The 13,848-nt window shown below is 61.2% G+C and overlaps 1 protein-coding gene across 1 annotated transcript in view; it reads left to right on the top strand.

The window, feature by feature from the left end:
- Positions 1 to 13,848, top strand: part of LOC144951891 (anoctamin-1-like) — a 48,611-nt gene that overhangs the window by 16,194 nt on the left and 18,569 nt on the right. The window contains exons 4-12 of the mRNA XM_078882237.1: positions 1,705 to 1,856; positions 2,204 to 2,258; positions 5,267 to 5,318; positions 6,191 to 6,246; positions 9,057 to 9,101; positions 10,602 to 10,666; positions 11,840 to 11,974; positions 12,134 to 12,294; positions 12,772 to 12,854. Coding sequence (XP_078738363.1) covers positions 1,705 to 1,856; positions 2,204 to 2,258; positions 5,267 to 5,318; positions 6,191 to 6,246; positions 9,057 to 9,101; positions 10,602 to 10,666; positions 11,840 to 11,974; positions 12,134 to 12,294; positions 12,772 to 12,854 — 804 coding nt within the window. The remainder of the gene's footprint in view (positions 1 to 1,704; positions 1,857 to 2,203; positions 2,259 to 5,266; positions 5,319 to 6,190; positions 6,247 to 9,056; positions 9,102 to 10,601; positions 10,667 to 11,839; positions 11,975 to 12,133; positions 12,295 to 12,771; positions 12,855 to 13,848) is intronic.

Raw genomic sequence — 13,848 nt, 5'->3', positions numbered from 1 at the left:
AGCGATGTAGCTCTTTTTCAGAAGTCACCAGGCCATCACGAATGATAGCTCAACGAAGTGGATTATCATCATCATCATCACGTGGAAATGTGCAGCAACCAAATACTGTGAACGCGTGACGTTGATTCTAAATGTGGAAGGAAAAACCGGAGGAGCCGGAGAAAAATCCACACGACCACAGAGAGAGAAAGAGACACGCAAACTCCAAATATACAGCAGCAGGCGTCAGGGTCGGGATGGAACCCACGACCTTCTGCATACCAGGCGAGGTAGTTAACATCTCCTAGCCACCGTGGTGAGTGTTTAGTGGCCCCTCTCCATCGATCGCCCTGACGCAAGCCCGGCAGTAGACGGCCGTCAGCCGCCATCCCCGGCCCTCTCAGCTCCCACCCCGGGCGTCCCCCACGGTTCGCGCCAGGGTGGTGCTTGGTGTGTTCGGTGTTCGGTGTTCGATGTTCCGTGCGCATGCCTTCGAGTGCCTTCGAGTGCCTTCGAGCCGCCTAGATGGCGCGTGTGGCACCCCCGTGGGGGCAGGCAGCCGGTGTGTTGGGTGACCTCATGGATCGTCAGCACCCAGCCAGCCAGCCAGCCAAACCACCCAGCAACCCACTCACCCAGCCACCCACCCAGCCACCTAGCCACCCAGCCAGCCAGCCAGCCAAACCACCCAGCCACTCACCCAGCCACTCACCCAGCCAGCCACCCAGCCACCCACCCAGCCACCCAGCCACCCAGCCACCCATCCAGCCACCCACCTAACCACCCAGCAACCTACCCAGCCAGCCAGCCAGCCACCCACCCAGCAACCCACCCACCCAGCCACCCACCCAGCCACCTAGCCACCCAACCAACCACCCAGCCACTCACCCAGCCACTCAGCTACCCACCCAACCAGCCACCCACCCAACCACACAGCCACCCAGCAATCCACCCACCCAGCCACTCGCCCAGCCACTCGCCCAGCCACTCCGCCACTCGCCCAGCCACTCGCCCAGCCACTCCGCCACCCACCCAGCCACCCAGCCACCCAGCCACCCAACCAGCCACCCACTCACCCAGCCACCCAACCCACCCCTCCCGAACCACCGTGTGGTGACGCCACTCTCCAGATCCTGGATCGTGGCCAACGCTCGTTAAAGGGTCGTGGATAGCGCTGCGGTTACGACGCTGCGCCACGCGCGTCTGCCGGCGTGCCGGCATTACCGCCCCAGTAAATCTGGTTTCGTGTTCGCCGGCAAGCCCGGCTGTGCACGATTCGCGGTGGAATTTGGTTGACATTCCACCGCCGATCGGAGACGGAGAGAGAGAGATTAGCGGGGTCCGTTCCAGCGGTGCATGCGTGCAGCGTGCGTCACGGCTGCACGTCCCGATCGCATTGGCACAGGTCATGATCACTGTTGTTATGTATATATGTGTGTGAAGGGCTAATACCTCTCGTGCAGTGCCACCGGCCGTCAATCGTCGCTGTGTCTGTTCGCATGGCCGTTTGGCGTTTTTAAAGCACCGCCTGGAATCCATCCGTGACTGCCGCCACTCCCGTGACTGCCGCCCCTCCCGTGACAGCTGCCCCTCCCGTGACAGCTGCTGTTGCTCGCCCGCAACTTGCAACTCCCCGTCAATGCCCCTGTGACTTTATCCAAGTGAATGCCCCTGTGACTGATGGTGACTGCTGCTGCCTGCACACCCCCTCCCCCCGCCCCCCAGGTGTACGAGATCAAGCCGGCGTCGGGCGTGCTGCACAAGGCAGCGGCCGTGTGGCACAAGGTGACACGCGGCCTGCTGCCCCGCGTGCCCGACTCGCAGAGCAGCCTCGTCAAGCACCTCTCCTTCCCCTTCTCCCGCGAGAAGCAACACATGTGAGTCGCTCGCTCGCTCACTCACCCACTCCTGTAAGTCACCCGCTCACTCACTCACTCACTCGCTCCTGCGAGTCGCCCGCCCGGTCGCTCACCGCTCACTCACTCCTGTAAGTCGCCCGCTCGCCCGGTCACTCACTCGCTCACTCGCTCGTGCGAGTCACTGTCTCGCTGGCGAATCGCTCACTCGCTTGTGAGACCACGTGGGCCCTGAGACCACGTGGGCCCTGAGACCACGTGGGCCCTGAGACCACGGGGAGCAGGAGACCACGGGGATACGCGCATGTCTAACGAACTCGTTCTTGTCTCTCTGTGTCTCCCCCCCCCCTCCGCCTCCCCCCCTGCAGGTTCAACATCACAGACAAGGACACGTTCTTCAACAGCGCCACTCGCAGTCGCATCGTGAGTGGAGCCTCGGGCGAGGGATGAATCCTTGAGCTTGTCGACATTTGTACGATGATATTTTTCTCTGCATGGTGACATGTCCCCTCGTGTACCACTCCGGCCTTCGTCGGTGTCGCTACTCGCGAACGGCACTCGCTCCCAGACAGTCTGGTGAAGGCTACACGGGGGATCTTTGTCTTTGTGTGTTTCTGTGTCCCGTGTGCGGGGGAGCGGTAGTGCAGCGGTTAGCGCTACGCTGCGCTAACGAACCCGGCGACCCGAGTTTGATACCCGCTCATGGCGAACACCAGCGGTGACGATCATCTGAACCGTTCCTGGGCCTCCCCTAGGATCACTCGGCCTCAAATGAGTACCTGGTGAAGTGTGTAGTAAACATCACCACTGACCACCCCACCCCTCGTGTGCCATGCCAGCCATTCAGCGTCTGGCTAACAGCACTTGCCCTTGCAGTCTGTTAAGGCTGTACAGGGGATCTGTGTCTTTGTCGGTAATGGTGATATCATTGCCGCCGGTGATGTTGCAGCTTGACTAAACATCACCGTCTATTGAAACACAAAATCACAGCCTAGCCACCGCATTGGTGCAGGCAACCTCCACTTCCTGGTGCATGCACGGTTGCAAGCTCTGTTGTTGTTGTGCGTACGGTGCGTTGCTGTTATTATTACGGAAAAGGTGAGTGTGGAGTGTGTGCGTGAGAGAGTGGGTGGGTGGTGAGGGAGGGAGAGGGAAGGGGGTTGCTAAGGGAGGTTGCTATGGGTACCTGCACACACACTTACAAAGACAAAGCTCCCCCGTGTAGTCTTCAGACTGTTGGCGGCAGGTGTCGTTAGCGACTAGCAGCGGCTAATGAAGGCCGGTACGGCACACGAGGGGGTGGGTGGCCAGCACCACGCCCGGCCGACTTTGTCTCCCCAGTGACGATGTTTACACATCGCACCAGGTACTAATGTGAGGCTGAGTCGACCTAGGGGAGGCCCTGGACCGGTTCAGATAATCGTCATCGATGTTGGTCCGTGAGCGGGAATCGAACTGCTGGGTTCATAGCGCAGTGCGCTAACCACTGCGCCACCGCTCCCCAGACACACACACGGACACGCACGCACGCACGCGCCTGCCCACCTGTGTTCACCTACAGCACGAATCACTCGCCGTGCCTGTGGCAGGAGCAGTCCAGCGCACGAGGAGTGGTCAACACGCTTTGTGTGTAGGAGGCAGGAACGAATTTCAGAGTCTCTAGACTCAGGAGGGCGATGTTGCTCAGTCTGATCCCAGTTGAGTCGTGTGTGTATGTGTGTGGTTGTATGAAGTAGGTGTGTGTAGGTGTGTGGTTGTGTGTATGGGGAGCGGTTGTGCAGCGGTTAGCGCGCAGTGCTACGAACCCGGTTCGTTTCCCGCTCACGGCCAACACCGGTGACGATTTTCTGAACCGGTCCCGGGCCTCCCCTAGGTCGACTCAGCCTCAAATTAGTACCTGGTGCGATGTGTAAACATCGTCACTGGGGAGACAAAGTCGGCCGGGCGTGGTGTTGGCCACCTACCCCCTCGTGTGCCGTGCCGGCCTTTATAGATGCTCTATAACAGCACTTGCCCCGACAGTCTGTGAAGGCTATATGGGGAGTCTTTGTCTTTGGGGAGCGGTGGTGTAGCGGGTAGCGCGCTGCGAATCTGGAGACCCGGGTTCGATTCCCGCTCGTGGCTGCTCCAGTGACGATTATCTGAACCGGTCCTGGGCCTCCCCTAGGTCGACTCGGCCTCAAATGAGTAGCTGCTAGGCTATATGGGGGATCTTCGTCTTTGTCGTGAATGTTTCTACTGGTGTGTTGGTGTGTGTACTGTAAGCACCCCACGGGTGCGAGGATGAAAATACTGGGCACATGCAAAGTCTCGTGGGTAGCAGCTAACAGACGCGATGCAGGCCACGTGGTGCCTCCGCCAATCACCATCCCGCAGACGCGGAGCACGAGGCAGGCAAGTCGAGGAGGAGCGTCTCCCCCCGAGTGTCGATCAGCGGAGCCGCTGGGTCTTCTCCAGGGGCCTCCCACACCGAATGCGCCCTCTCTCCCACTCTATCCCTCTCTCTCCCACTCTATCCCTCTCTCTCCCACTCTCTCTCTCTCCCACTCTCTCTCTCTCCCACTCTCTCTCTCTCCCACTCTCTCTCTCTCCCACTCTCTCTCTCTCCCACTCCCTCTCTCCCACTCTCCCTCTCTTCTTTTTACGATCAGAGGAAACAAGAAGATGCTCGGTGTAGTCGGCACTTTGCTTCGTTCATCATTTCGTTTTTTTTCAATGCTTTGCTTTATGTGCCCCCCCTCCCCCCTGTTTAAATGTAAGATTTCACACTCTGCTCTCCTCCATCTTACCCCTTCCCTCTCTTTACCCCCCCCTCTCTACCCCCTCTACCCCCCCACTCTCTCTCTCTCTACCCCCCTCTCTCTCTCTGTACCCCCTCTCTCTCTAACCCCTCTCTCTCCCTCTCTCTCCCTCGCCGCTAGCGGCACGAGGTGTAGCGGTGGGGGCAGCAGCACCGTCCTTGCGAGTTCCTCGCCGTTGGCAAAAGTTCACGGTGGGGGGCAGTGGGGGTGGTAGGGGGGGGGGCGAACCGGCGGCAGCAGCGCTAGCGGAGTGACACGGAGGCGTCCTCTTGACGCTGCTGATGTGGCACGCACACGCGCACGCACACGCACGCACGCGCGCACGCACGCGCACGCACGCACAAACGCGGTGTTCTCCGCGTCCCGTTTTGTTTTGTTTTCATCGGGGGGGGGCGGCCCCCCTGCGCCCCCCCTGCGCCCAAACCCCTCCTCCCTCCCCTCCCCTCTGCTCCCCTCCCTTCACCCACCCCCTCCCCCCCATCTTGCCAACCACCCCCCAATTAGCGCAGATAATTGGCAGTTGACTGCACCACAGTTTAATTGTGGATTTGAATATCGCCATGGTGTCTCTTCCCCCCCCCTCTTCTTCCTCCTCCTCCCCTCTGCCTTCCCCTCCCCCCAACCAATCAGGTGCACGAGATTCTCAAGAGGACCACGTGCAACAAGGCCAAGTACAGCATGGGTGAGTGCCCGAACCGTCTATCCCCTCTGTTCACTCAGCTGCGGGGGTGGTGGGGGGGTGGGTGGGGGTGGTGGGTGGGGGTGGTGGAGGTGGGGTGGTCTTCGTAGATGCTGCTACTCGCTAACAGCACTTGCTCCAACGGTCTGTTGAAGGCTATACGGGGGAACTCTGTCTTTGTTGTGATGCGCATGGTGTGATGCGATGGTACACGCGTGTGCTGTGTTCTTATTATAGCAAGGCTGCGTTGGCTGGGCCATGTAGCCCGCATGCCCAGCCACCGCATGCCTAAACAGCTTCTGTTCGGCCACATAGAGGGGGCTAAACGGGCGCGGCACGGGCTAGAGAAGAGATGGAGTGACGTGGTACAGGAGAACGTGGAGCTGAGTGGACTTGCCGATGACTGGTATCAGCGGTGTCAAGGTCGGCCTCTGTGGAGGAGACTCGTGAAGGACGCTACTGGGCAGTTGGAGGCAGTCTCCCTCCAACAACAACGGAGGGCGGAGGAGCGACGCTCACAACAACGAGCGGAGCGCCGGGTGGATAAAGCACAACAAGTTGGCACAGTAGGGGGCACAGGTGGTGCATCAGCCAGTCATCTCAGTCAGTCGACCCGTGGCACCTGGGTCTGCTCCGTGACCTCCTGCCAGCGGGCGTTCGACACTTCACGTGGCCTCAACGTGCACCTAGCCTGGCACAAGCGTCGTGGTGATGTTACCGCCACTTAGTGGCGAATGGCGGTGGTTGTTGTTGTATGACACAACACACGTGTTATAGTCGCCCACGTGTTGTGACGTACGAGCCGTGGTATGATGTGTGACACCGTCCGCGTGCTATTGTTTGTCCGAGTGTTGTGACGCTCTCTCCGTCGACAGGCATAAACAGCCTGCTGGCGAACGAAGTGTACGACGCCGCCTACCCCCTGCATGACGTGAGTGTGACACCACCACCACCACCACCTCCTCCACCACCACCACCTCCACCACCACCTGCACGACGTCAGTGTGACATCACCACCACCACCACCACCACCTCCACCTCCACCATCACCACCACCACCTCCACCACCACCTGCACCACCACCACCACCACCTGCACGACGTCAGTGTGACACCACCACCACCACCACCTGCACGACGTCAGTGTGACACCACCACCACCACCTGCACGACGTCAGTGTGACACCACCACCACCACCTGCACGACGTCAGTGTGACACCACCACCACCACCTGCACGACGTCAGTGTGACACCACCACCACCACCTGCACGATGTCAGTGTGACACCACCACCACCTGCACGATGTCAGTGTGACACCACCACCACCACCACCTGCACGACGTCAGTGTGACACCACCACCACCACCACCACCTGCACGATGTCAGTGTGACACCACCACCACCACCACCACCTGCACGACGTCAGTGTGACACCACCACCACCACCACCTGCACGACGTCAGTGTGACACCACCACCACCACCACCACCTGCACGACGTCAGTGTGACACCACCACCACCACCACCTGCACGACGTCAGTGTGACACCACCACCACCACCTGCACGACGTCAGTGTGACACCACCACCACCACCTGCACGACGTCAGTGTGACACCACCACCACCACCACCACCTGCACGATGTCAGTGTGACACCACCACCACCACCTGCACGATGTCAGTGTGACACCACCACCACCACCTGCACGACGTCAGTGTGACACCACCACCACCACCTGCACGACGTCAGTGTGACACCACCACCACCTGCACGACGTCAGTGTGATACCACCACCACCACCACCACCACCACCACCACCACCACCTGCACGACGTCAGTGTGACACCACCACCACCACCACCACCTGCACGACGTCAGTGTGACACCACCACCACCACCACCTGCACGACGTCAGTGTGACACCACCACCACCACCTGCACGACGTCAGTGTGACACCACCACCACCACCACCACCTGCACGACGTCAGTGTGACACCACCACCACCACCACCACCTGCACGACGTCAGTGTGACACCACCACCACCACCACCTGCACGACGTCAGTGTGACACCACCACCACCACCACCTGCACGACGTCAGTGTGACACCACCACCACCACCTGCACGACGTCAGTGTGACACCACCACCACCACCTGCACGACGTCAGTGTGACACCACCACCACCACCTGCACGACGTCAGTGTGACACCACCACCACCACCACCTGCACGACGTCAGTGTGACACCACCACCACCACCTGCACGATGTCAGTGTGACACCACCACCTGCACGACGTCAGTGTGACACCACCACCACCACCTGCACGACGTCAGTGTGACACCACCACCACCACCACCTGCACGATGTCAGTGTAACACCACCACCACCACCTGCACGACGTCAGTGTGACACCACCACCACCACCTGCACGACGTCAGTGTGACACCACCACCACCACCACCTGCACGATGTCAGTGTGACACCACCACCACCACCACCACCTGCACGACGTCAGTGTGACACCACCACCACCACCTGCACGACGTCAGTGTGACACCACCACCACCACCTGCACGACGTCAGTGTGACACCACCATCACCACCACCTGCACGACGTCAGTGTGACACCACCACCACCACCACCTGCACGACGTCAGTGTGACACCACCATCACCACCACCTGCACGACGTCAGTGTGACACCACCACCACCACCTGCACGACGTCAGTGTGACACCACCACCACCACCTGCACGACGTCAGTGTGACACCACCACCACCACCACCTGCACGACGTCAGTGTGACACCACCACCACCACCTGCACGATGTCAGTGTGACACCACCACCTGCACGACGTCAGTGTGACACCACCACCACCACCTGCACGACGTCAGTGTGACACCACCACCACCACCACCTGCACGATGTCAGTGTAACACCACCACCACCACCTGCACGACGTCAGTGTGACACCACCACCACCACCTGCACGACGTCAGTGTGACACCACCACCACCACCACCTGCACGATGTCAGTGTGACACCACCACCACCACCACCACCTGCACGACGTCAGTGTGACACCACCACCACCACCTGCACGACGTCAGTGTGACACCACCACCACCACCTGCACGACGTCAGTGTGACACCACCATCACCACCACCTGCACGACGTCAGTGTGACACCACCACCACCACCACCTGCACGACGTCAGTGTGACACCACCATCACCACCACCTGCACGACGTCAGTGTGACACCACCACCACCACCACCTGCACGACGTCAGTGTGACACCACCACCACCACCTGCACGACGTCAGTGTGACACCACCACCACCACCTGCACGACGTCAGTGTGATGCCAGAGGCGGGCAGAGGGAGTGGACGACTCTGAGTGTGGGGTGGGAGGGGTGGGGGGTGGGAGGGTGGGGAGGGGTGGGGTGGGGGGGGATGTGGGGGTAATGTGGAGTGGGAGGGGTGCGGGGCAGTGTGGGGTGGGAGCGGTGAGAGGGAGGGGTGTGGGGGCAATGTGGGGGGGAGGTGGGAGAGGTGGGGGGGAGGTGAGAGGGGTGGGGGGCCGTGTGGGGTGGGAGGAGGGGGGGGGGGTCACAACGTGAGGTCATAGAGGTTCATCGCGTGAACCTCCACGTCGTGTCCGTCAGCCCCATGATGATGATTCTGCTTCGAAGCTGCTCCATCTCCGCTTGGTTGTGCTCGTGGGTTTCAGGGCGATGAACACGACGACGAAGGCCTGGAGTCCAACGATCGCAAGGTGAGCAATGCGGATCGATCCCAAATGAATTAAAAATGTCCTGCAACAAAAGTTGCCTCGGACGAATGACCCCCTGAAAACCATTCGCCGCACAGTTCCACCTCCTCGTACTCCAGTGGTAGTGACTTATGCCGCCTGCAGTGGGGTCTAGTGTCATATGGAACAGGTGGAAACTAGTCTCCCTCCCCACCCTTCCCTCCCCTTCCTCCTCTCCCTCCCTCCCTTCCCTCCCTTCCCTTCCTACCTCCCCTCCCCTCCCTCCCTCCCTCCCTCCCTCCCTCCGCCCCTTCCCTCCCCCCCCTCCCCTCGCTCCCCTCCCTCCCCTCCCTCCCCTCCCTCCCCCTCGCTCCCTTCCCCTCACTCCCCTCCCTCCCCTACCCTCCCTCCCTACCTCTCCTCCCTACCTCCCCTCCCTCCCCTCCTTCCGCCCCTTCCCTCCCCCCCTCCCCTCGCTCCCCTCCCTCCCCTCCCTCCCCTCCCTCCCCCTCGCTCCCTTCCCCTCACTCCCCTCCCTCCCCTACCCTCCCTCCCTACCTCTCCTCCCTACCTCCCCTCCCTCCCCTCCCTCCCCCACTTCCCTTTCCCCCTCCCCTCGCTCCCCTCCCCTCCCCTCACTCCCCTCCCCTCCCTCCCTTCCCCTCCCTCCCCTCCCTCCCTCCCCTCCCTCCCTTCCCCTCTCTCCCCTCCCCTCCCCTCCCTCCCTCCCCTCCCTCCCACCTGCAGGGCAACCCAGACTGCTGCTCTGATGCATTAGCCCTAACCCTGGACCCCCCAAAGCAGCAGCATTGCCGATCATTATTCTCCTCGTAATGCAGGGCTCTGACCCGTCTGTCGGTGTGGCAGTAATGGCAGTGCGCGTGTGTGTCTGCGTGTGTGTGTGTGTCTGTGTGCGTGTGTCTGTGTGCGTCTGCGTGCATGTGTCTGTGTGTGTCTGCGTGCGAGTGTCTGTGTGTGTCTGTGTGCGTGTGTCTGTGTGCGTCTGCGTGCATGTGTCTGTGTGTGTCTGCGTGCGAGTGTCTGTGTGTGTCTGCGTGCGTGTGTCTGTGTGTGTCTGCGTGCGTGTGTATGTGTGTCTGCGTGCGTGTGTCTGCGTGTGTGTCTGCGTGCGTGTGTCTGCGTGTGTGTCTGCGTGTGTTGGTGGAGCGGTAGTGCAGCAGTTCGCGTGCTGCACTACGAACCTGGCCACCCGGGTTCGGTTCCCACTCACGGCCAACACCGGTGACGATAATCTGAACTGGTCCTGGGCCGCCTCTAGGTCGACTCGGCCTCAATTGTGCAGTGGTGTAATGAACATCGCCACTAGGGAGACAAAGGCGGCTGGGCGTGGTGCTGGCCACCCACCCCCCTCGTTCGCCGTGCCGGTGATACTCGCTGAAAGGAACTTTCCCCAGCTGCCTGTTAAAGGCTACGTGGGGGACCTTTGTCATTGTGTGTGCGCGTGTGCACGCCGCCGTTCGGTGTTGAGGTTTCCCACCGCTGCCCCCCCCCGCCACCCCCCAGCTGCTGCACAATGAATGGGCGAGTTACGGAGTCTTCTACAAGTACCAGCCAATCGAGCTCATCAGGTGAGACCAGCACACGCACACAGACAAAGGTCCCCCGTGTAGCCCACGCGGGGTCGTGTGGTGCGAGCGCCACGGATGCGTGGCCGGGTCACGCCCGGCACACCTTTGTGTGTCCCCCAGCGCCGATGTTTATCACCACGCCGCACTGGGTGCTCGTTTGAGGCCGAGTCGACCTAGAGGAAGCCCAGCGGCCTGTTCGGATGTTCGTCCACCGGTTGCGGGCCGAGAGCGGGGAGTGTGCGGTGCGCTAACCGCTGCACCGCCGCTCCCTTCGCGGAGGCATTTACGAGGGTAGTAAAAACAAGGGGTTTTTAGTTCACCAGGATAACCGGTAACCGGTAAAAACCGGTTGCGGGTTTGCGACCAGTTAATGAGCATTGATGCACGCGGGAGGAACCCGTAGCACCTGGAGACGACGCCCCAGGGTAGTGCGAGGGGGAACGCTCGATCCCCGCACAAATGGAACGGATGGAGATTAGTCCACACTTTGCTGTGCCGCCTTCTCCTGGCAGAGCCAGGGGTGGTACGGCTCCTCCTCGATGCTACCCACAGGTAGGGGAGAGGGAGTTCCACAGCCCATCTGTGAGTGGTCCACCAACCCTCGCTGATGCTGCCTTCACAGTGCGGGATCACGGGCAGCCACGTGCAGCATCGTAGCGTCCACCATCATCATCAATCACCTCCATCATCGCCACCGCCATCGTCATCACCACCACCGCCATCGTCATCACCACCATCGCCATCGTCATCATTACCTCCGCTATCATCATCACCCCCACCATCATCATCATCATCAATCACCTCCACCATCATCATCATTGCCACCGCCATCATCATCGCCACCGCCATCATCATCATTACCTCCGCCATCATCATCACCCCCACCACCATCATATCATCACCACCACCACCCCCACCACCATCATCAAACACCCCCACCATCATATCATCATCACCACCACCCCCACTGCCATCCGCTCACGACTAACGAAGAGTAACAGCAGCAGCAGCAGCAGCGTAGCCAATTGACGAGTTTTAATGAGCACGCACGCGCACGTGCGCTGACCTTCTCTCGCACCGTACGTAGCCAACCGTGCTGATCGTAGGTGCGGGTGAAGGACGACAAACACGATAACACCTTCCACCCCTGCCCCCTCCCCTCCCGCCCATCAGGAAGTACTTTGGGGAGAAGATTGGGCTGTACTTTGCGTGGCTCGGGGTCTACACGGAGCTGCTGATCCCCGCGTCGCTCATCGGCGTCATCGTCTTCCTGTACGGCTGCGCCACCATCGACGAGAACATCCCCAGGTGACGACGCACCCCGGGCGGCGGATGCATTCGGGTGGACCGAGCGCAACCGAATCGGTCGAGCGGCATTCTCTTATTCCCCGACGGTCCGTCGAGGCTACGCGGGGGATCTTTGTCTTTGTACCAGTGTGCGTGCGTGTCCCTCCCCTCCCCCGGCAGCATGGAGATGTGTGACGACCGCAACAACTTCACGATGTGCCCGCTGTGCGACCGCGCCTGCAACTACTGGCGCCTGAGCACCGTGTGCGGCACCGCGCGCGCCAGCCACCTCTTTGACAACCCCGCCACCGTCTTCTACGCCATCTTCATGGCGCTGTGGGGTACGTGGTGGGGGGGGTGGGGTGGGGGGGGGGGGTACGTGGTGGGTGGGTGGGTGAGCTGGTGGGTGGGTGAGCGGGTAGGTGAGTGGGTGGGTAGGTGAGCGGGTTGGTAGATGAATAGGTTGGTGGGTGTGTGGCTGTATGGGTCTGTGAGCGAGAGCTGGTGGGTGAATAGGTTGATGGGTAGGTGAGTGGGTGGGTGAGCGAGCTGGTGAGTGAATGGGCTCTTGACTGAGTGGGTGAGTGTGTGGGTCACTGGGTGGGTGAGTGTGTGGGTCAGACTGATGGATGTTTGTGTCCCCGTGTCTCTCCCCACGTGTCTCTCCCCACGTGTCTCTCCCCACGTGTCTCTCCCCACGTGTCTCTCCCCACGTGTCTCTCCCCGCGTGTCTCTCCCCGCGTGTCTCTTCCCACGTGTCTCTCCCCACGTGTCTCTCCCCACGTGTCTCTCCCCACGTGTCTCTACCCCGCGTGCAGCCACCACCTTTCTGGAGCACTGGAAGAGGCGACAGATGAGGCTGGACTACAGCTGGGACCTCACAGGGCTGGAGGACGAGGAGGTAAGGAGACCCGGGGGGAGACGTGTGGGGAGACATGGGGGGGGGGGGGGGGGAGACGCGAGAGGGGGGGAGACACGGGGGGGAGACACGGGTGGGAGACACGGGGGGTGGGGCACACAGAGACATCTGGAGATGCCGGGTCACGTTTGGAGACACGGACACACAGGAAGATGTGGGGATATATGGGCCCACTTCCGGGGACACAGAGATACAGGGACACGGTGACGCACGGAGGGAAACGGGCAGCTATGGAGATCCACGGCAAGTTACGGAGACACGCGCAGACAAACTCATCGACACCACGCACAGACGCACAGACGCACAGACGCACAGACGCACAGACGCACAGACGCACAGACGCACAGACGCACAGACGCACAGACGCACAGACGCACAGACGCACAGACGCACAGACGCACAGACGCACAGACGCACAGACGCACAGACTCGGTCCGGGCTCAGTCTGGACTCGGCCCGGTATTTGCCCGGACTCATTACGGACTCATTGCGGACTGAGTCTGGACTATTTACCGACTCATTAGGGACTCGGTGCGGACTCGGTGCGGACTCGGTGCGGACTCGGTGCGGACTCGGTGCGGACTCGGTGCGGACTCGGTGCGGACTCGGTGCGGACTCGGTGCGGACTCGGTGCGGACTCGCGCTCCGTCACTCTCCCTCCTCCGGTGCGTGAGCGGCGATCGTTGCGCCAGCGCCCGCCGCGAGGGATCGCTCTGTGGCAGGGTGCCCAGTCAGACGACTTGTACAGAATGAGCCACTTAGATGACGTCATGCCTGCACTTACATCATGATACACACACACTTACGTAAATAATACAAAGACAAAGGGCCCCCGTATAGCCTTAACAGACCGTTGGGGTAAGTGCTGTTAGCGAGCACCTATGAAGGCTGGCACAGTGCAGGAGGGGGGTGTGTGCCCAGCGCCACGCCCGGCCGCCTTTGTCTCCCCAGTGGCGATGTTTACACACCGCACCAG

Source organism: Lampetra fluviatilis, chromosome 64 (genome assembly GCF_964198595.1).
Source record: "Lampetra fluviatilis chromosome 64, kcLamFluv1.1, whole genome shotgun sequence".
NCBI classification, from domain to species: Eukaryota; Metazoa; Chordata; class Hyperoartia; order Petromyzontiformes; family Petromyzontidae; genus Lampetra; species Lampetra fluviatilis.
This window is presented reverse-complemented; position numbering and strand designations above follow the sequence as displayed.